Raw genomic sequence first — 23771 nt, 5'->3', positions numbered from 1 at the left:
TTATTCAATATACTGTAGTAGCATTGTTTCTGTAAGAGGTCAACATGACGCCAGCAAAAACATTCTGTCCAAATATACAATTAGGAGTGTACCACTACAAAATGTTAACTAATCAGAGAATCTTAGCATTAGAAAATTCACTGCATTATTTACTATTTCTTATCTGAATATTATTTGGGGTCTCTTTGATCCCAAACGGAACTGATGTCATTTGTTTCATGAAGGATGTTTGAAGTATGATATCAATTTAAAATTGTATTTATAATCAGTTCTCATAAGATTATGTAAAGACATGAAATATTAATCTGATACTTGAATGTTAAGGATGTTTTTTAAGGCTATTAAAATAGCATTGTGGTCTCTCAGTCCCTCAAACAGAACAAGGCAGAAACTAGGCTGAAGTTGGTATTGCTGGTCCCACTAATATGTACCAACATTAAAATACACACAATACCAAGTATTTATTGTGTAACTGCATGTTTTTCTGCTAAATTCCCACAAGATTCACATTTACTTCTACTGAGGTAGAGGTACTGTACGTGTAGGTTTAGGAGTAGCATTAGGGGTTAGAGGTTAGGGTTAGAGGTTAGGGTAAGGGTTGGGTTAGGTGTAAGGTTAACAGTGTAACTACTGGTGTAATTAAAAGCAGGTACTTTAAAAGTAAGTACAATGCAACAACATGAATGTACATAAAAAGTACATTGTATCAAATGCTATAGTACATAGTAGTTAAAGACAGCTAATATAAAGTGGGTCTGTACATCACAATGATGGAAAACAGGAGGAAAACATTCACATAATACTAGGCTTATGTTGGTACTGCAGGTCCCACTCTAATATGTACTAACATTGAAATACACACAATACCAAGTATTTTTTGTGTAAATACATGTTTTTCTGCTAAATTCCCACAAGATTCACATTGGCTGCAACTGAGGTTCAGGTACTGTAAGTGTAGGTTTAGGAGTAGGTTTAGGCGTTAGGGGTTGGTGTAAGGGTTGGGGTAGAGTTAGGTTTAGGGTTAGGGGTAAGGTTAATAGTGTAACTACAGATGTAATTAAATGCAGGTACTTTAAATGTAAGTACAATGCAACAACATGTACAGTGTACATGTAACATGTACCTTAGCCAAATACATTTAAACTCAGTTTTTCACAATTCCTGATATTTAATCAAAGAAAACATTCCCTGTCTTAGGTCAGTTAGGATCACTACTTTATTTTAAGTGAAGAATGTGAAATGTCAGAATAATAGTAAAGAGAATTATGTATTTCAGCTTTTATTTCTTTCACCACATTCCCAGTGGGTCAGAAGTTTACATACACTTTGTTAGTATTTGGTAGCATTGCCTTTAAATTGTTTAACTTGGGTCAAACATTTTGGATAGCCTTCCACAAGCTTCTCACAATAAGTTGCTGGGATTTTGGCCCATTCCTCCAGACAGAACTGGTGTAACTGAGTCAGGTTTGTAGGCTTCATTACTCCACACACACTTTCAGTTCTGCCCACAAATTTTCTATCGGATTGAGGTCAGGGCTTTGTGATGGCCACTCCAATACCTTGACTTTGTTGTCCTTAAGCCATTTTGCCACAACTTTGGAGGTATGCTTGGGGTCATTGTCTGTTTGGAAGACTCATTTGCGACCAAGCTTTAACTTCCTGGCTGATGTCTTGAGATGTTGCTTCAATATATCCACATAATTTCCCTTCCTTATGATGCCATCTATTTTGTGAAGTGCACCAATCCCTCCTGCAGCAAAGCACCCCCAAACATGATGCTGCCATCCCCATGCTTCACATTTGGGATGGTGTTCTTCGGCTTGCAAGCCACACCCTTTTTCCTCCAAACATTACAATGGTCATTATGGCCAAACAGTTCAATTTTTGTTTCATCAGACCAGAGGACATATCTGCAAAAAGCAATATCTTTGTCCCCATGTGCACTTGCAGCAGTGGCTTCTTCCTTGCTGAGCAGCCTTGATTACTGTTTTAGCGCTGATATAGGACTTGTTTTACTGTGGATATAGATACTTGTCTACCTGTTTCCTCCAGCATCTTCACAAGGTCCTTTGCTGTTGTTCTGGGATTTATTTGCACTTTTTGCAACAAACTACGTTCATCTCTAGGAGACAGAATGCATCTCCCTCCTGAGCGTAATGATGGCTGCATGGTCCCATAGTGTTTATACTTGCATACTATTGTTTGTACAGATGAACGTGGTACCTTCAGGTGTTTGTAAATTGCTCCCAAGGATGAACCAGCTTGTGGAGGTCCACAATTTTTTTTCTGAGGTCTTGGCTGATTTATTTTAATTCTCCCATGATGTCAAGCAAAGAGACACTGAGTTTGAAGGTAGGTCTTAAAATACATCCACAGGTACACCTCCAATTCAGTACATCTCCTATCAGAAGCTAATTGGCTAATTGTCAAAAGGCTTGACATCATTTTCTGGAATTTTACAAGCTGCTTAAATGCATAGTTAACTTAGTGTATGTAAACTTCTGACCCACTGGAATTGTGATAAAGACAATTAAAAGTGAAACAATCTGTCTGTAAACAATTGTTGAAAAATTACGCATCATGCACAAAGCAAATGTCCTAAATGACCTGCCAAAACTATAGTTTGCTAATATTAAATCTGTGGAGTGGTTAAAAAATTAGTTTTAATGACTTCAACCTAAGTGTATGTAAAAGTCTGACTTCAAATGTATGTACATAAAAAGTGCATTGTATCAAATGCTAGAGTACATAGTAGTTAAAGACATCAAATATAAAGTGTGTCCGTACATCACATTGGTGGAAAACAGTAGGAAAACATTCACATAAAAGGGAAGTGAAGATGAAGAGTCATATATCTCCCACTGTGTTTAGAAGAGGAATGAACACTTCAGAAGGCTTGAGGACATTGATTATTGCAGAATCTTGAGTTGCTGTGACAGCTTGCAACCACAGGCATCTATCCTTGACCTTGAAATGTGACATAATCATTTGATTTAATTCCACCTCTGATGCCAAAAACTTCAGCCCTCCAAAGGCAGAGTGAACAGTTCCTTCCAAAGACAGTAATCTGGATGTCAAAGCTGAAGCATCAAGAATGCTCTCAGACTCATTATATTATGTAATGGACAGAAAGACAGCTTGTCTCCAAGTTGGGGTTCGATATTTCCTACTAATATACCAATACCACAGCATTAGATCAACAAACACTTATTTATTTCTATTCGAACAAAATGCAAAATCAGGATCTGTTTGGACATTTCGTTTTGAGTTTGCATTTTGGTCAAATACGTATAGTTAAGAGCTTGCTGACATAATGCCTCAGTATGTTTCATCTCCGTCAAAACTATTCTTGAGAATACAGCTGGACTGCAAGGTTTTTTGTGTAATGATAAACATGCTGGAACCAAGGTATGTCATTCCCATGCTTTTTTTTCTTTTTCTGACACTGAGGTGCATATAGTCTACTCTATGTCACCTGTATGGCTCTGTGATTATGTAATGCAGGACGTTCAGCACTTGAAATGAAAATGAATGAAAAACTAGCAAAATATCGCAATACATCACAGTTTTGAAGTTTTGAAGGAATCACAATATTGTAGAATAGCGATCCAGATATCATTATATAACACTGTATCACCAGGTCTCTACTGACTCCACCCCTACTTGTTGCTTATGTTTTTGGTTTGAAGATTTACATAATAAACATTAAACTCCATTGCAACTTCACTAATTTAAACAGGAACAGTGACATGGTGTTGTAGTCTAGTGGTTAAAGGTCTGGCCTGGTTACCAAAAAGTTGAAGGTTCAAACTCTGTTAGGAGCAATCAATTTACTAAAACCATTGTGTCCTTGAGCAAGATAGTTAACCTTAGCTTCCTAAAAGTGTAAGCTAAAATGACAATAAACAAGGATTTATGATTTCATGGCTTGTTTTAACCTTTCTGATCTCATCTGATGAACTGTAGGAGTTTTAAGAAAAAAATCATTTTAAACAAAGGTGTTCAGAAAAGATTAACAGCCCCTACTAACTTTAGTAGGCCGGCTTTTTCAAGATTAATATTCAGATACTTGGTGCCCAATTCCTGCAAACTTCGTTGACATCCAATTAAACATGACACCAACCTCAAGATCACTCTTTTTCAGTCAAGTATAATTAGACAGAAACTCCCTATGCTCATTAAAACAAACTCCATAAAAATGACTTTATACTCACCTCTAATAAGAACTTTTCTGCTTCAGATGGACGGCCTGCTGCCACACACTGGAAAGTGGCGTTTTGTCCAGCATTGACTTCCACGTCACCCAGACGGGAGAAATGAGGGGCTTTATCTGAGGACAGAGAGCATTGTAAGGTGATCAGAATAGAAAAACACTTAATATATAAAAATGCATCAAAATATGCCAAGATGTGTCAACCTAGGCATGCACCCTTAACTATCATGTATTAGTCATTAGTTTTATGCTAACCCCATTTTTAGAGATTATTTTTGAGGTATACAGATTGCTGAAATGTGGGGAAACTCTGACCCATATTTTTCCTCTCTTTAGAGGCCAGAAATCTTGATTTGTTCCCATTTGGTTAATTGGTAAAAAAAAGCTGTGAAATTGTCCAGACATTTGTTATTTCCTTGCCAGTGTGAGAGTGCAATGATCCTCTGAAATCAGACCTAGATAACTTTCCTCCAACATGCTTGGTCTTCTGTACTTTGAGTTCCCTTTAAACTCAATCAATTTTCAAAAGGTCTCAGTTCAATTAAAATGCAATATAACCTTTTGAATTTCAAAGTCGTATCTATTCATTTGCAGACACATTTTTGTAACTCAATCTATACACTCTGTCATTAGACAGGATAAACAGAAGTAATAAATGGATAGACAGGATAGATATAAAGAAATAAATACTTTATTGACCCCTAAAGAAAAAAATAGGTGCAGCAGTAATATTTTATATAAACATAAAATTAAAAAAAAAAAAAATCTGCACAGTGAAACGACACGGTGTAGTCAATACCAAACAGAATACAGTACGATGGTATTGCAGCCATAAGATTCACATAATAGTGAAAAAATGAAGACCAGTTCTGAATCTGATATGACAAAGAATAGATCACTATTTCAATAGGGAAGTATTGAAAGTACACCTAAACCATCAACAACAGCACAATAAATACTAGGGACAATTCTGTATGGCTCACACATTTTATGTGAGGCTGTATTATTGAAACTTTTGAGATTTCAAGAATTGTTTTAAATCTACTTTTTGAATGGGTGCCAGGTGTTAAAAATGCCCCCAGGCAAGATGAACAGATTCATGTAGTTGTTAACAGTGTTTAGTGTCTAAGTATTGAAGGATCCAGTGGGAACTGCGGCCAGCTCTGCACGTCTGACAGTTAGCTTGTCACTTAAATTGTGTACAGTTAATGTATAATTTATTATCTTGAACAACCAAATTGTTTCTATTTTTGTGGTGATAAGGGGATGTGAAATAATTTTCAATGCTTCAGCAAGGCAACAGTTCTAGAACTTTTAACCTCTTTAATAAACCTCTAAATAAAGGCGAAGTGTGCAATGTCTGTGCCATTAGCGACATCAAACAGAATGGCAAATATAATGACTGTTTTCAGACAGGTTTCCCGAACACTCCCACATCTGTCATTGGTTTGGAAAAACAAAAATGTTGGCGTGTAATGGTGGTCAGGAAGCTCAAACAAATGATCTGATAGAGCCACAAAGAAACCGTTTATGTATTGATTCAACCTACGAATGGCTAGTTGTCTCTGCATATTGAGCTGGGATAGAAGTATCTTTGTAAAGCAATTGTAAAGATTTACAATGGAAGAAGCCAAACGTTTTTCTCCTGAACGAAGTACCTTCAGTGAACGAAGCCTGCGTTTATACAACAAAAAGAGTCATTTTAAAATCAGTCTGTGAAGTTCATGTTGAGCATCAAAAAAGTATGCTTTTGAAAAACCTCGGAGAGACGGGCTTCAAAGCTTTCCATTTTAAAGTTAAGACAGAAACTTGGCTAGTTACAATCTCCTAAACTGAAAAGTGCGATTGTAAATAAAGACTACCCGAGTTACAATTTTAAGGCCAACTGAAAGAAGCCTGTATGCCCGATGGTGGCTTGCAAACTATCCTAGATGAGTTCTGAACAAACTATTTATCGTACTCCCTGGAGATCCTTAATGTAAGCCTTTAATTTCAGAGAGCTTTGCAGAATTCATACTGCAACTATTTTAATGCTTTTGAGCTCAAATTTTCAACAAAATCCCATGTGAATTTGTATGTCTTGGAATTTTAGATCATGTATCCTTAATTTGCATAAAACACTGTGGCAATAGTTGCACAGAAAAGCACAATCATTGTTCTCCTATGTAAGCTTAATAACAGGATTGGCAAGCTTAGATTTGTGGCCCTGTGATGGAGCTGTCTTTAAATCATCTCTTTTTCCATGACAACACATCTTTTCTTCTCGGTGGAAATGAAACAGCTTCCTCATCAAGGCAAAAAGGAAACATACAAAGTGATTGCAGACATTCTACCCACATTGCATCTGAAATCTGTCAATAAAAGTGGAAGTGGCAAAGACATGGGCAATGAGGTCTGATATAATGTAGAGAGTGACGTTTTCAAAATTCATGCTGAGCTATGTTTTGTATTTGAAAGCTTTTTTTGTCAATCTTATTTGTAAAAAACAGACGGAGACCATTGCTTCATTGTTTGTAGTCTGTGGGTGGCCACATGTTCCGTGGGCACGCCACTGTGTTATGCTCAATTCATGGTTTTTTATGAGCAATCATAAATCACACATAACAAGAAAGTGTGAAAAGAGCTGAAAATCTGTAACGTCTTGTAGGCAGCATGTTAAATATCTTTAAATATGTCAGTTTGTATCCTGAGGTCTTCTTTGAACAATACATCTTGTATTTACCACACTGGGTTGAGAAAAAAAAGCATGTTCTTGTGTTAAAATACAACAACATGCAGCACATGGAATGGAACGGAATGCAGGTGTCTCAAGACACGTTTTTCAAATTTGAAGTTCTTTTAACGTGACACAGCTTTTTAAAAATGCTAAGACGCTGAAAAAGCAGTGAGGCCAAAATGGTAAAAAATGGTCATCTAGCTCATATTTACATAGACAAACAATTCCAAAACATGCAGATGGATGCAAAATGCATCCTGTGTGAACGAGCCCATAGAATCAGATTGAACTTGATATCAAACAAAACCATCCCTCTCTTAATCCTCTTTCCTTCCTTCCCTTTTCGGCTTGTCTTGCCAAATCGTGATTTCCGCAGTATGGCACAATGCCACTCTTGACAATGTGTGTCCAGGTCCTGATGAGAGTTTTAATTATTTAATGTGCACAGTGGGGCTTAGATGATGCCATCTGCCGCCTGCAGGAAGCATTGGGGGGAGCGAAGGAGGGGAGTGTTCAGCGACTCAGCAAAGATTAGCTTTCTTGACCACAGCATCTGTTGATTTGCTTGTTTGGAAATGCACTTTATTGCTAATCACACTTTGTCAGTTTTCTCTGTTTAAATATTTATGTCACTACACTTTCTGAAGCCTTAAGCTGGGACACCTATCCAGCACTGGATTGATCCCGATGGGCAAAAGGGCTGGACACACACACACACACACACACACACACACACACACACACAAAAAAAACTTTCAGCACATTAGTTACGGCTATTAATTGCCCTGTCAGAATCCAAGAGATCAGCGGAGTTACCAAAGAACTTTACAGACATGTGGATATCATCTGAAGCAGCTTGTTTTAAAGACCCCATGAAATCAAAATTGGAGTTTTGTGGTTTTTAGTCCAATATCTTTTAACATTGAAGCCATGAATATGCAAGTGTACTCATGTAACATCTGAGGTTGTTACCCCTCCTACCAACCACCAGAGGGAGCCCTCTCCCGAATACTAACTCTGTACTGTTTCTTCTTTGGTGACTTCCTGTTTAAACTATATAAATACCATGCTGTTCAATTTTGACTTTGTAAAGTATTGCCAGTTTACCCTGCCATACCAAGCGGTTTTCCATTGCCTTTGCTGATTGTTTTCATGTTATGACCATTGCCTGTTTTCCTGGATTTACTGCCTTTTGGATACCCCTTTGTTTTGTTTGCCTTGTTGGACTGTCTTTTTGGTTTATTGGATTATACCGCTTGCTTAACGTCTACCTCTATTTGCCTGTTGATTTGGATTGTTTGCTTGTGTTCATAATAAACTTCCAGCACATGGATCCTAAAACCATCTCCATGGCCAGTTCATTACAGAATACTTCGCCTAACATAGATCCAGCGGAAGTTTCACAGCTCCAGGCCGCATTCGCGCACCAGTGCGAGGTATTAAGGGGTTACCAAGACCAGCTGAACAACCTACGAGCTACCAACGAATGCTTGACACAATACATTCACTCACTGTCAGCTCCCCATGCTAAACCGGTAAGCTTTGCTCTACATGATAAGTTTGATGGTTCTGCTGAAAAATGCTGGGGTTTTTTATGACAATGCAAGGTATTTTTCTCAAATCAGCCTGAATCATTTGATCAAGACACCAGGAAATGTTCTTTTTTGATGTCACTGCTTACCGGCAAAGCTCTCGATTGGGCCGCCGCTGTTTGGGATAAAGATACTCAAATCCAGGTTTCATTTGATTACTTCATTCAACAAATCCAAGAAGTCTTCGAGTATCCAGCAGGCGGCCAAGATATCTCTGTTCAGCTACTTCATCTACGCTAGGGTTATTGATCAGCAGCGGATTATGCAGTGCTGTTCAGGACACTAGCGGCTCAGAGTGGGTGGAATGATGTCGCTCTGAAGACTGTTTTCCGCGAAGAACTGACCTGCAAGGGTGAAGGTACGAATCTTTCTCAATACATAACTATGGCCATCAAGATTGATAACCTGCTTCAGAATGCTTCACGGCCTCAGTTTCGCTTCACCTCGAATTTTACAGTCTCAGTACAGGCCCAGGCATCCACTGCATCACCCGAACCCATGCAAGTTACTTACAATCGCGTTTCCATGGAGGAACGCCGACGTCGACACAATGAAAACCTTTGCGTTTATTGTGGCTCACCAGGTCATCTCAACGCTGCATGCCCATACAAGAAATAAAGTTCTCCTGAGTCAAGGCAAAATGTGAGAACAATGAACACTGTATCACACGTTTCACGTAATTTTATGTTACCTGTAGAGGTAACATAAAATTACGTGATCATGTAAAGAGTTTTACAGCTTTAGTGGATTCTGGTGCTGCTGTTAATATCATTTATCAGGAGATTGTACAAGAACTCAACATACCCACCATTCAATGCTCCCCAACGATTAACATCACCACTGTTGACAACACTCCTATTGGTACTGGCATAACCCAACAGACTGTTCCGATAACCATCAAGGTTGGACTTTTTCATGTAGAAAAAAAATCTCACTATATGTCATCAACTCGCCCAAGCATGCTCTTATCCTGGGTCATCCCTGGCTGGCCATCCATGACCCATCGATATCTTGGAACCAAGGTGAGCTCACGCCATGGTCAAGTTTTTGTCACAAACATTGTCTCCTTGTTGCTGTTTCCATGCCTTGTCTAATCACCAGTATTGAGAGCCCCGAATCACAGAAGGAGCCCACGATCCCCAAGAAGTATGAAGAGTTCAGTGAGGTGTTTAGCAAAATCAAAGCTATACAACTTCCTCCTCATCCATGGGACTGCGCCATTGAACTTCTGTCCAATACAGCCCCACCGAGAAGCAAGGCATATGCACTGTCACGCCCCGAGACCCTCGCAGTGGAGAATTACATTGAGGGAGCCCTTGCCTCTGGTTACATCCGTCCCTCTTCCTCCCCAGCTGCTGCAGTGTCCTTTTTCGTAGAAAAGAAGGATGGAGGTCTACATCCCTGTATCGAATATCGAGGCCTGGACTCTGTCACCATAAAGTACCGTTACCCATTACCGCTTATCCCCTCAGCCCTTGAACAACTCCGTGAGGCAAAGATCTATACCAAACTTGATCTGAGAAGTGCTTATAACCTTGTCAGAATCCGATAAGGGGATGAGTGGAAAACTGCTTTCATCACCACCAGGGGGCACTATGAATGTTTGGTCATGCCGTATGGACTTGCTGACGCCCCCTCGGTTTTCCAGTCTTTTATCAACGAGATATTCAGAGACTTACTGAATCATTGTGTGGTGGCTTACATTGAAGACATCCTCATCTACTCACAAGACATTGAACAACATATCCAGCAGGTCAAGACAGTTCTATCACATCTCCAGGAACACCAACTATTTGTCAAGGCAGAAAAATGTTCCATACCTCCCATACCACTTTCCTAGGCTACAATATCAGCCATCAAGGTGTAGAAATGGATGTCTCTAAGATAACAGCAGTCACCGAATGGCCTCGACCTTAAATCAAGGAACTACAGCGGTTTCTGGGCTTCGCCAACTTCTATCGCCGTTTCATCAGCTCTCTCCTGAATACTAACTCTTTACCGTTTCTTTGGTGACTTCCTGTTTAAACTATATAAATACCATGCTGTTCAATTTTGACTTTGCAAAGTATTGCCAGTTTACCCTGCCTTACCAAGCGTTTTCCCATTGCCTTTGCTGATTGTTTTCATGTCATGACCATTGCCTGTTTTCCTGGATTTACTGCCTTTTGGATACCCCTTTGTTTTGTTTGCCTTGTTGAACTGTCTTTTTGGTTTATTGGATTATACCGCTTGCTCAACGACTACCTCTATTTGCCTGCCGATTTGGATTGTTTGCTTGTGTTTATAATAAACTTCCGGCACATGGATCCTAACACCGTCTCCATGGCCAGTTTATTACAACTCAAGTATACTAAAATATTACAAAACTAACCTATAGCAGTTATACACCCTAGTGTAGGGGAGTAACTAATAGTAGCGATGCTACTAACTTAAAGAAATATTCCATGTTCGATATACAAGCTAAGTTCAATTAACAGCATTTGTGGCATAATGTTGATTCCCACAAAAAAATAATTTAAACTCGTGCCCCCTATTAAGTGAGGCACTTACAATGGAAGTGAATGGGACACATTTTTGGAGGGTTTAAAAGACAGAAATGTGAAGCTTATAATTTTATAAAAGCACTTACATTAGGGTGTAAGTGTTTGCGCGTGTGCGCAACAATGATGAAATTAAATAAACAATTAACTGACCCAATATATTTGAAAACAAAAAATAAGTCCAAAGAGACAGAAATTGGTACAATTATCAATGGCCAAATAATGGTTTATTATATGGCCTGGGTGGCATTTCCCAAAAGCATCGCAAGCTTAAGCTGATTGTAGAGACCATTGGTGCCAATGGTTTCTACGATCTACTTAGGCTTGCAATGCTTTTGGGAAACGCAGCCCTGGGCTTTATTGGACTTTTATTAGTATAAACACAATGTGTTGATTGTATTTTCTTGCTATATTTAATCTTGTTTTTCAAGTATGTGATGCATACCATCCCTTCTAGGAGTACTAAGTAATGCTAATTTTAACTCCAGACTCGCATGAATAGTTTACGCGTAAGATATTCCTTTGTTTCCAGCTCCAGTATGTTGACTCAAATTAGCATAATTAGGTAACAACATTACATCCATAAAAAGGCTATTGTGAACCAAATATTTGTACAGTCCTTTCGCATTTTCATGCAGCTAAAACAAAATTCTACACACTACAATGACAGTTGTGTACTACTCACAGCAGGGGTAGTTCAACAGGAGTATGTCATCAACAGCAATGTAGCCTTGACGGTCCACAGTTGCCTCCAGCAATATCTGAAAATATAAAGAGAGGAAAACATGACCTTCAGAAATGTATTTGAATTCAGAACATTTCTGACATGTGGATATTTGCATAGTTTTCAGTCAAGTAGTAAAATCAAGTCATTTGTTGCTGATTATATTTGAAATATACAGTGTGACTAGACAAATAAAAAACTTCAAAAAACCTACTGGTGTTTGCTCACTTTGAAATGTTGCTTTCGTGAGTGATGCCTTGGGGTATATACTGTATTGACACCTTTTGAAATGTTATTTTTCAAATGGTATTTCTTGAATATCATGATAGTTAAATCAAGCTAACAGCAAAACATGTATTTTTAATGGGCTGCCAGCTCTAGATTTATTGTGATCTATTTAACATCTTATGGAGCTTTTCCTTGTTTTTCCTTGGTTTGTAAAGACACATTTTTTGTGATGCTGCTATGGAACAATATGTTTAGTAAAAAAGCGCTACACAAATAAAACATATTGAATCGAATAGATTTGTATTATTGTCTTAGACAGTTTGAAGTTAGATGTTTTTTCGATGTTAAAATATTTTCTTCCGAGTAAGCCATATATAGGTTAATAGGTTTCCTCAAAAAGCAAGGTTATTTTTGCTATTTCATTTGGTGACACTAATGGTGCAGAAATTACACACTCTAAGCTTACGAAATAATGACTAAATATAAAGCAAACAAGTAAGAGGCGCATCCTAGTTGTCAACAAAACTGTCAACCAAGTTGATGAAAGATTGAAAAGTGAGGCTGAGAACTTCATCCTTCTTCATTTTGCACATGGAATGTTTTGACAGTCATTGAGAGAGGAGAAAGGATTGAAAAAGGATGCCAAATAGAGAAAGAGAATGAGAATGGGAGTGAAAATGAATGTCAACTTCACTAAGGGCCCCTGGGGCCTGTAGAAAATAATGGCTTCATCAGGAGGCCTGTGACACATGGCTCTCATTCACCATGCTACACACACACACACACACACAAGCTCGTAATATGATCTTAAGGGGCACCAGTCCCCGGAGACCAGAGAGGGGCTCCACACATGCCAACGGCAGTACACAAAGGACGGTCACCCCAGTGTAATGAAATCAGATCAATATTGTGCACACGACAGTGATGATGAGATGTTATTACACATTGAGGCGAGGGTGGAGGCTGTGTTTGCTCTTTCAGCATTAGTGTGGGAGGCTACCCACATTTGGAATTACAGTTTCTGCATCAAAAACGAAATCATTTTTGTTTGTTTGTTTACTTTCAAGTAACTAATAGGAATGCACTGAAATTTCGATCACCTTTCTGTTGTGTTTTATGCATAAATAGTGCATCAAAAAAGAAACATCTCTGTTTGGAAGAGTTTGTTTAAAGTTAATATTTCATTGATCTACACTAACACATGTACACTGTAACAACACAGACTTTCTATTGACTTGTCATTTTATTTAAACAATATATATTTTTTTAATTGTTGGAGCCGACATGCCCACAAGGAATTGTATTGCTCTGATGTTACACTTTTATTCAGTAGCTCAGCAGACTTAATGGAGTTCTCAGTGATGTTTAATTTAATAATCAACTTTGTCTCAGATGTTTCTCTTAAAATTCCTTAGGAAAAATATGAATGGACGCAAATGAGAGAAGTGTTTGCATTTAGTAAAAGTATAGAGCTATAAAATGTATGTGGATAGCAAAGCTCTACTCCATAGTTTTGCGTTACTTTAACCCTGACAAGGTAAAAATGGAAAGTGTTAGCTTTATAATGATATCATTATTATGTCTCTAAACTGTTGCCAAGAAATAATGTAAATGTTGGCCGAGACTTTGCTTTTTACTTTAGTGCATATCACTCTATAAATGTGTTTCTGGGTCAAAGTGATCTAAAATGATGGAGCATGTCACATTTGATCTTAAATAATTTGATGACAAATGATTGAGTTCATAATTGAAATCTCAGACTCGCAGACTTTGATATCTTGAAAAACTCTAGCAGTTTGTGACATTGTTGAGATCTCTTCTGAAACTCCACATGATAATTGTGTGTGATTATTAGGCTCTTTTTCCTCAAGAGACATACTGGAAAATCAGGAGACTAAATTAAGAACAAAAATTCTTATAATGACAAAAGAAGTGACAGTTAAAAAAATAAAAAATGTCTAATTTATTAATATAATTGTCAGTTTCAGACAATAATTTTCACGTCTGTGCATCACTAGTGGGCGAAAGCTTTACTCTTCACTTATTGTTTTCCATGAATAGATGAAGGAAGCACATCTGTGTCCATGACAGTGAAAGTTGGTGGGCCATCAACAGCAAAGTGCACTGAGTTTAATGTTGATTGTGGTTTTGATTGAGGGTTATTACTCAATTCGCTGTTAAAAATTTAACCCGCAGCTGCTGAAACAGCACAGCTGTTTCCCCATGCATCATCCTTACAGCACAAAACATATAGGTCGAATTATTAGCATGTATTGCTATTGCTGCAAAGGGATTTGTATGTGTTGCAGCATTTGCGGTTTGCTGATTTAAGATGCCGTCAATATCTCTCAAAGCCTTCCTGGTACAGAGGCCCCATTTCAAGTTTCATTTTACCATCACCTGGTCAGCAAGACCTTCCAGACTCCCTACAACTCCCACCACTCTGTCAGACACCTTATATTTCATCACGGAACAGTGTGATTTCATCCTCCTAACACTGCCTTGATGTCCGCCAGCGCCGACACACATAAGATGGATGTGAAGTCTCTGATTGGGATCTACAAAACACAACGTGCTTTGTGGGAAGAGAGGGAAATGTGGCTCCAGAAAGCAGAATATACAGCCAGCACTGGCTCAGTCTCTGTAACCCCACTGTAATCTCCTGTTGGAAAGGACTGCATTGGAACCACAATAAACTAACACCAGACATGTGGAATGATGCAACGTTTTGGTAAGGAAGATTACTCAAAAATGTGTTTTCAACATTCCCCCACCAGCCCATGGGTGTGTCATTGCTTGCATTTCATCAATCTCCAAAAAAAACAAAGATTTTGACTCGTTTGCTATCATTAAATTGTATTGCAAATACATTACATCTAAAGCTATATCTAACTTTAAATATATTTCCATCAACAATCTATCGCTCAATTAATCAATCACTCTATCTACCAATCAATCTATCACTATATAGTGCTCTATCACTCTACCTATCGCTCTGTCACTATCTCTATCGCTTTATCAATCAAAATATTGCTTGAGCTGTCTATCCATCCATCCATCTATCTATCTATTAGGGGTGCAAAAAAATATTGTATTGTACGATACAACTCTCATGATTCAATACAATATGCATCATACGATACATAAGCAAACACATTATAGTGTAATTAAAAACAAGCAGCGCAACACTGAGAGCTATGAAACAGTCTCCTCCCCAGCACAGCAGAGCAACAGATCTACAGTACATAAGCGAGAAGATCGATGGCAAATGGCAAACAACCTATTATTCTCTGATTTTGATGTGGAAATGTAAACAGGTATGAGTACAACACTTGCACGCATGTTATAAGCCAGTAATAATGGCGGTAAAGTTATGTGAAAAAATTATGTGTGCCAATTGGTTTTTGTTCAAGCCGCTAAAAAATATTTGGATTATGTATAAATAATCCAATATTTTCATTTATCGTAAAACCAGAGGTCAGGTTCCTCTCTAGTTTTTTTTTTTTTTTGGCCCCCACCACTAAATAACATTGAAAGAATTGATTTCCTTGCTACAGTCACTTTAGCTTGCTCACTGGGGGCTTTATGACTTTAAGCCATGCTTTCCTATAAAGCTGCTTTGAAAATATGTGTATTGTGAAAAGTGCTATACAAATATAAATGACTTGAGTGTAGACAAACATTTATTTTTATAAATAAATTTACATTTATTTTTTCTAAAATAAATTAAAAAAAAATATTAAAAAAAAAATATTACATTTTCTTATTACAATGAAACAAAATAAATGGAGTGCTGTTGTTTACGTAACTTTATTATAGAGCTTTACTTTTTGTTGCCAATGTCAGATACTGTTGTGTCATTTATGATTTAAAATACATTTATGTTGAATCCTTCAGTAAGTTTGAGCGAAAATGTCTGTCTATCTATCTATTCATTAGAAGTGCCTTTATTTGTCCCCTTGGGGAAATTTTCTTTCAGTGGATTTCATGATTGCATGTGAGCGTTAGACAAGGAGAAGAAGAAAAAAAAAAAAAAAAAAAAAAAAAATATATATATATATATATATATATATATATATAAACATCTATAAAGCTACTACAAGAGCACCAAGAAATCCATGAAACACACCTATAAAATACATACCAATAAGTAAAAATATATATAGTGTATATATGTACTGTGTGTGTGTGTGTGTATATATATATATATATATATATATATATATATATATATATATATATATATATATATATATATATATTGCTTATATACAACAAGTACATTTTAAAAATTAGGGAAAACTGAGTACGGTCACAAAAAACACATTTGTGCATGGAAATACTTTCTTACACGACGGATCACAATCTGCCGTTGCTGGTTCAAACCAAATGATGCGTCCAAGCCTCTCAAAAACATCACTTCAGAATTACTAGTATCACAGCTTGGGCTGTTTCTAACATGTTATTGGAGAAACAAGGATGTGTGTGTGTGTGTGAGAGAGAGAGAGAGAGATGGATCGTGTGCGATCACCTGTTGATGATGCTGTAGTGTGTTAGTCAGCTTTCTGGAGATAATGTCATTTTGGTGAAATGCAACCTATTTTCTCTGCTATGTCTCTCAGCTGTGATGACCCTTAATGCTGAAGTTGTTAGTTTAAAGCCGCTTAAAGCTATTTCCTAGCTTTAGCAGTGTAGTAGTTGTTACGTTCTGTGGCGTATTTTGCTTGTGTTTTCTTTCCTCTTTTCATTTATTCTTTACTGTCATGATTCTTAGGTTTTGAGATTGGTTATTCATCACATCAATAATCATTAGTTAATGTGACGACACCCCTCAAGGAACCAATCCGGACTCACCCTCTGTATAAACCATCCTGTATAAACACCTGGAAGTGACAAGAGGTAACAGGCTTAGATGGGTCAAAAGATCCAGAGCATCAGACAACTGGAGCAGCATTTATAGTATCAAAATTGAAAGAAAGTGGAATAAAACGAAGTTCAAATTATTTGGGAGTATATACCATGGAAATGCTGGTGATATTCATGGCTTTACAGTGGGTAGAAGAACACAAACCAGGATACATTTTAATGTGTTCTAACTCTGTTTCAGTACTTAAGAGCCTGAGATCTTTCAAATCCAGCCGACAAGATATTCTGTTTAGAAATTTACAAGTACATACAAGAATAATTCGAGAGGGTACAGTAATTAGGTTTATGTGGGTTCAGGCACATGTAGGTATAAAGGGAAATGAGGAGGTGGATAAATTAGCAAAACAAGCATTACAAAGAGAAATAATAGAATTACAAGTTGCATTAAGTAAGTCAGAACTTAAAGCAGTAATATGGGGTAAAGCAATAGAAGAATGGCAAGGAAAGTGGAACAATGAAACAAAGGGTAGATTTCTTTACAGCAAAACCAATAAAGTTAATCGGAAAATAGGAAATATAGGTAAGTCAAGGAAAGAGGAAGTTGTTTACAACAGAATAAGGTTAGGATATTCAAATTTAAATAGTACACTAAAAATAACAGGAAAACATCCAGATGGGTTGTGTGAATACTGTCAGGTTGAGGAGAATATATCACATGCAATTACTGAATGCACTAAATATGAACAAGAAAGGAAAAATATGATGGAGGAGTTGATGAAGAATGGAATTAAGGTATTAAGGAATTAACAAATATGTCAAGTTGGAAAAACAGTAGAACTTTCTTTGAATTCATAAGAAAAACAGGATTGATAGGTAGAATTTAAGCTCTGTTCCACACTCCGGAGCAGAAGGTGGCGGTAATGCACCATTTACGTTGGATGCCACCCGCCGTTAAAAACCAAGAAGAAGAAGGAGGAGGCGGAGGAAACAGGCTTGTTTTTCTCTCGGTTGTCTTGTTTTGCTGTTTTGTGTTAGCCTCTCTGATTGATTTATTAGTGAAACAACCATTTTGTTGTTAAAGTTATGTTTCTTAATGGTTTCATTTTCTTTCCTAAGTTTATGTTGCTTGGTTAATTTGTTGTGACAGTGCATCGCTTAAATCGCTCATTTGAAACTAACTTCCCGGACCCAGAGAGGAGGGATAGGTTAGCATGTCACGTGATTTACACTGCACTGTGTAGCGTTTGAGTTTGTCTAAACACACCAGGAATGGAGCGGGTGCTACCCTCTGTATTTATGTTTGTTTAGTAAGTGTAGTTTAGTTATTGTTACTAAGCTTGCTCATGGCATTTAATTTGCAAAGTTTTCTTGACAACCCCTCTTTGGAGGTGATTGAAAAGTGTAGGAAGGATGAATTGTTAACAATAGCTACACACTTCCGTATTCCCATTACAAAAGCAATCGCTAAAAAAACAAATTAAAGCCGACATAATAAACTGGCTGTTTGAGCTGGAAATGTTAAAATTGCCTGACGTTGATGTTGAGACCAATCTTTTTAGCGAGGGGCAGCTTGTTGATGACTCTGAACTGGGTAAAGTGGAGGTAGAGACAGCTGTGATAGAGGCGGAGGCTGAAACCAGGGTAGCCTTGCCACCCTTTGAACCTTTTTCACCAGGTACTCCCAGTTCAAGAGGGGAGGCACAAGTGAAAGTGTGAATTGCACGACTCCTTACGGAGGTGCAGGAACGAGCACAAGCCTGCCAAGCAGAGATGGATCTGCGTCTCGAGATTTGCAGGCTCGAAAATTCAAGTAAAAAAAGAAGTGAAGCTTCGTCAGTTGGAGATGGAAGTGGCTAAGGTTGCATCGGTCTCCTCTGTTCAGCAGAGCTTCTCGTCGGTGAGTGATAATGCATCTATTTCAGTTTCCACCACATTTGATGTGGAAAAACACATTGCTTTGGTGCCGAATTTTAGAGAATCAGAAGTGGATCGTTATTTTAACACTTTTTAGAGGATAGCAACTTCCTTAGGTTGGCCGAAAGATGTTTGGTCATTACTGTTGCAATACAAATTAGCTGGCAAAGCTTTAGAAGTGTACTCTATCTTATCTTTGGAAGATGGCCTAAAGAATGACGTAGTTAAACTGGCCATACTTAGAGCATATGAGTTAGTCCCAGAGGCTTACAGGCAACATTTTTGTAATTGTAAGTAAAATACTACTCAAACCTTCATAGAATTTGCACGAGAGAAGATAATTCTCTTTGACAAGTGGTGCATTTCTAGTAAGGCTGATGATTTTGCCTCACTTAGGGAACTTATGTTACTTGAGGATTTTAAGCAGTGCCTTCCTGAGCAGATGGTGCTGTATTTAAATGAGCAGAAGGTGGCGACACTTTCGCAAGCTGCCGTGCTGGCAGACGAATTTTATGCTTATGCATAAAAAAGTTTTTCAAATAGCAAGTGCTGAAAAGAGTTCCTTGTTGAAGTCTTTAGCGAATGTTCAGCTGCCTAAACAGAACAGTGAAAAGTAGCCAACTGTTTATTTTTGAAGCACAAATAGAACCCTCAGCGGAAAGAAGTCTCTGCGTATCTCTGAGGGTCTTCGCGTTGGGAAGAACACCACTTAGCAAACAGACACCACTGCAAGACATATAGGTGCCTCGTAGAGGGAGCCCTAGCCTGAGTGATCGTGTCTACCACCATGGGTGGTAGGCCACTTAGGTCTTCCATGTCCCGTCCAAGTGCCAGACATGAACATTCCAGAGGTCTGATTGTGGGTGCCAGATGGTGCCCTGTCCCTGAGAGAGGAGAACCCTCCTCAGGGGAATTCGCCAGGGAGGGGCTGTCACGAGGAGCGTGAGGTCCAAGACCCAAGTCTGGGTGGGCCAGTAGTGTGCCACTAGGATGACCTGCTCCTCGTCCTCCCTGACCTTGCACAGGGTCTGTGCAAATAGGCTCACTGGGGGGAACGCACACTAGCGTGGCCCCCGGGGCCAGCTTTGTGCCAGCGCATCTGTGCCGAGGGAAGCCTCGGTCAGGGTGTACCAGAGCGGGCAGTGGAAGGATTCCCGGGAAGCGAACAGGCTTACCTGCACTTGACCGAATCGACTCCAAACCAACTGGACCACCTGGGGTCTGCCACGCTGTCGAGGTCACGCAGAATGTGAGTGGCTCGCAACGACTTGAGTCGCTGCTGTCTCCACTTGTTTTGCTGCTAAAACAGCAAAACAAGTCCGAAATCAACCGAGAGAAAAACAAGCCTGTTTCCTCATGTCACTTCCAGGTGTTTATACAGAGAAGGTGAGTCCGGATTGGTTCCTTGAGGGGTGTCATCACGTTAACTAATGATGACTGATGTGATGAATAACCAATCACAAAACCTAAGAATCATGACAGTAAAGAATAAATTAAAAGAGGAAAGAAAACACAAGCGAAATACGCCACAGAACGTAACACCCACACCCTTAAAAACAAACATCTATACATAATATAGTGTTTGACAAAAGCACCAAATTATTGACAAATAAATAACTCACCTCATCAAACCCGGGACAAAACATCTGCAACTATATTATCCATACATTTTTTTTGTACTTTATCTCAAGGTTATAATTTTGAATGATGAGGGACCATCTCATCAACCTCTGGTTCTGGTTGTAATGCGCAGAAGTCAGTGGATTATGGTCTATATAAACCGTTATGACACATGTTAAAGTGCCAACAATAACGCTAGAGCTTCTTTCTCGATAGTAGAATAATTACGCTGATATTTATTAAACTTCTTCGAGAAATAACAAACAGGATGATCTATCCCTTCCATCCCCTCCTGCAAAAGAACAGCACCTGCTCCTACATTGCTAGGATCTACTTCTAAAAATCTGGGGCAGACAACACGGGAGCACTGCATAACAGGGTTTTAATGTTGTCAAAAGCATCTTGACATTCAAGTGACCATACAAACGGCTCTGAAGGACTAAGTAAAGTAGTCAATGGAGTGACAACAGAAGAAAAATTCCAGCAAAAACACAGATAGTAACCGGCCATGCCTAAAAACCTACGTAGCTCACATCTGGTAGTTGGCATGGGAAATCCACTAATAGCCAAAATTTTTGCTGTCAAACAGTTGACCCTGTCCCACTTTTTTACCTAAATAGGTCACAGTTGCTTTCCCGATCTCACACTTAGCAAGGTTTAGTGTCAGAGATGCCTTCTCTAGACACTTAAACACAGTTTCTAGCAACGATACATGCTCCGACAAACTTTATGAATAGACAATCAGATCGTCAAGGTAAGCACTGCAATTAGGAACATCAACAAGCACTAAATTGACCAGTCTTTGAAATGTGTCAGCGGCGTTTCACAAACCAAACGCCATAACATTATATTGTAGGACGCAATCTGGTGTCACGAAAGCAGAAATTTCCGATGCCCTGGGGGTCAAAATAATTTGCTTTAAGCAAATTGAGCTTACTGACAAACTTCACTGACCCTACACTATCAAAGCAGTCTTCCATACTCGGTTATTGGAAAGCAGTCTGGTATTGTAACAGCGTTCACACGATGATTATCTGTACAGAAACAGTTGAGCTTAAGGCAGTTTCTTGAAGACTGCCCTCCTGACTGAGCTCACGTCCATCAAGAGGGTAGGGGACCTGCAGGCATTCTCTGTCAGTGACACGTGCCAGGAGTTCGGTCCAGAATACTCTCACGTGGTCCTGTGGCCCCGACCGAGCTCTATGCCCATAGGTTCCCACGATCCCGATTAGGGATCAGGTGGTGAACCTGCAAGCGAAGCTGCCCCAGGAGGAGGCAGACCCAGCCTTTTCGTTGCTGTGTCCGGTGCATGCTTTGCACATCTACTTGGATCGCACGCAGAGCTTTAGAGGCTCTGAGCAGCTCTTTGTCTGCTAAGGAGGACGGCGGAATGGGAGCGCTGTCTCCAAACAGAGGGTCGCCCACTGGGTTGTTGACGCCATCGCTTTGGCATACCATGCCTAGGACGTGAAGCTCACCTTGGGGCTTCAGGCACACTCCACCAGGAGTGTGGCGGCCTCCTGGGCCCCAGCCAATGGCGCCTCTTTGGCAGACATCTGTAGACCTTCGTGAGGTTCCTCAATCTCCGGGTTGAGCTGGTTCGTCCCGTGTGTTGTCAGGTATGAACAGGTAAGTTGGTGGGACAACTGGCCAGGTGTACCACTTGCATATAGCGCCTTTCCCCTCCTGGAGGGGGAGAAGTGTGCTTTTTACCCCCCAGCTGTGTTCACGATACCGTGGACCCTGGATGTCCTTCCTCCTTAGCCCTGTGGCAGGCGAGTTCATGGAGAAACTCGATGCTGGCCCAGTACATGTGCTAGTAGGCCCTGTACTGGGGTAGGTGCTCCACATGTGCTGGTTACCTGTCTGTAACCCCGTGTGATTTATCTTCCACGAGATGGTTTCCCCGTTGGTAAATCCGCATCTTCCTTGGGCAGAGTCCCCTCTACCACCGGTCGCCGTGTTTGTAGAGTTCCGTCCCCGCTGGGTAGAACCTACCACAGGGATTTCTCCACATGCGACACTGCCAACAAAACTTGGTAAGACCATGTGACATATTTCCACACATTACTTCCCCTTTGGGCAGGGTGAGGTCTCCGCTGTGTCTTCCCCTTGGGAGTGACACCCCCCTGACGTGGACACTTATGGCCCCCAGTCGATCGATTTTCACTCTTTTTTGGGGAGAAAAAAATAGGAGAAGAGGCCACGGCTGGGGTATCCTGTCCCCATTTTTTGGGCAGTCAACTTGTCCCCAAGGTGCAGGGGACCGTACGATGCTCGTAGGAGCATTGGGGGAGGTTACGTGATGGCCAGGTGCGCTGGCTACAAGGCACGCAGTGGTCTGCCTGTCTCGCACCGCCAGTCCATGTAACATAGTTCAGCTAGTTGTGGCATTTCATATAGGGACAACTTGTGTCACTACATCAACACAACGTCGAGTGAGTGATAGATAGGGAACGTCCTGGTTACTTTCGTAACCTCCATTCCCTGATGGAGGGAATGAGACATTGTGTCTCTCCTGCCACAACACTGAACTACCCACTGAAATGACTGGGACCTTGTCTCGGCTCCTCAGCACAAAACCTGAATGAGTGGTTGCGAGCCAGCTCCTTTTATACCCGTATGTCCGGGGAGTGGCATGCAAATTCCACTTGCCAATTCCCATTGGCCTTTTCTCAAAGATCAGAGGTGTTTGGGGCTCCCAAGGGCGACCCCTAATGTCACTACATCAACACAACGTCTCGTTCCCTCCATCAGGAAACAGAGGTTATGAAAGTAACCAGGACATTTTCATAACTTTATTTTCTTTGTTAGCTTAGGACTTAAAAGATGTAAGATAGCGGATGTTTTGTTTTGTTGATTTCTTTGCTTTAGCCCCGCTCATTGTTCTTCACTCCTGTGTTCAGTTTTTCGTTTTATCATTTGTATATATTCTGTAAATAATTATTTGATGTTTCACTTTTGCACTGTAAAAATGATCTGGTGTATTATTTTTACGATTTGTTACAAAAAAAGAAAAAAATATATTTAGCAGTAACCCACTGCCCACTCAGTAACCCACAAGTCTCTGCCTGATTCATTCCGTCACGCAAGTTATCGGTAAACGAACCCATTTACTTTTTATTTAATTCTCTTAATTTAGTTAACCTTATCACTTATATGTTACATGCTCTTATACCCCTAGACATCTAAAGGGAGATGTAACAGCAGTAATTCGAGCGATCACAGAGTGTTGTTGAATATAAACACTGTGTGATGCTGACTCACTTCACGTCACCAACTGGCTCATATTACACACAAAAATGGTCTTTTGCCTCCACCATATGTAATGTCACAAAATTAAATGTAAAGAGACAGA

At 39.5% G+C, this 23771-nt stretch overlaps 1 protein-coding gene across 8 annotated transcripts in view; it reads right to left on the bottom strand.

Annotated features, from left to right (window-relative positions):
- The window catches only part of LOC127453286 (receptor-type tyrosine-protein phosphatase U), a 330391-nt gene that overhangs the window by 122820 nt on the left and 183800 nt on the right, over window positions 1–23771 (bottom strand). For all 8 annotated transcript variants that reach the window (XM_051719543.1, XM_051719544.1, XM_051719545.1 and 5 more), the window contains exons 4-5: window positions 11747–11822; window positions 4215–4330 (exon numbers count right to left, since the gene is read on the bottom strand). In XM_051719543.1, coding sequence (XP_051575503.1) covers window positions 4215–4330; window positions 11747–11822 — 192 coding nt within the window. The remainder of the gene's footprint in view (window positions 1–4214; window positions 4331–11746; window positions 11823–23771) is intronic.

Source organism: Myxocyprinus asiaticus, chromosome 15 (assembly GCF_019703515.2).
Source record: "Myxocyprinus asiaticus isolate MX2 ecotype Aquarium Trade chromosome 15, UBuf_Myxa_2, whole genome shotgun sequence".
Lineage (NCBI taxonomy): Eukaryota > Metazoa > Chordata > Actinopteri > Cypriniformes > Catostomidae > Myxocyprinus > Myxocyprinus asiaticus.
This window is presented reverse-complemented; position numbering and strand designations above follow the sequence as displayed.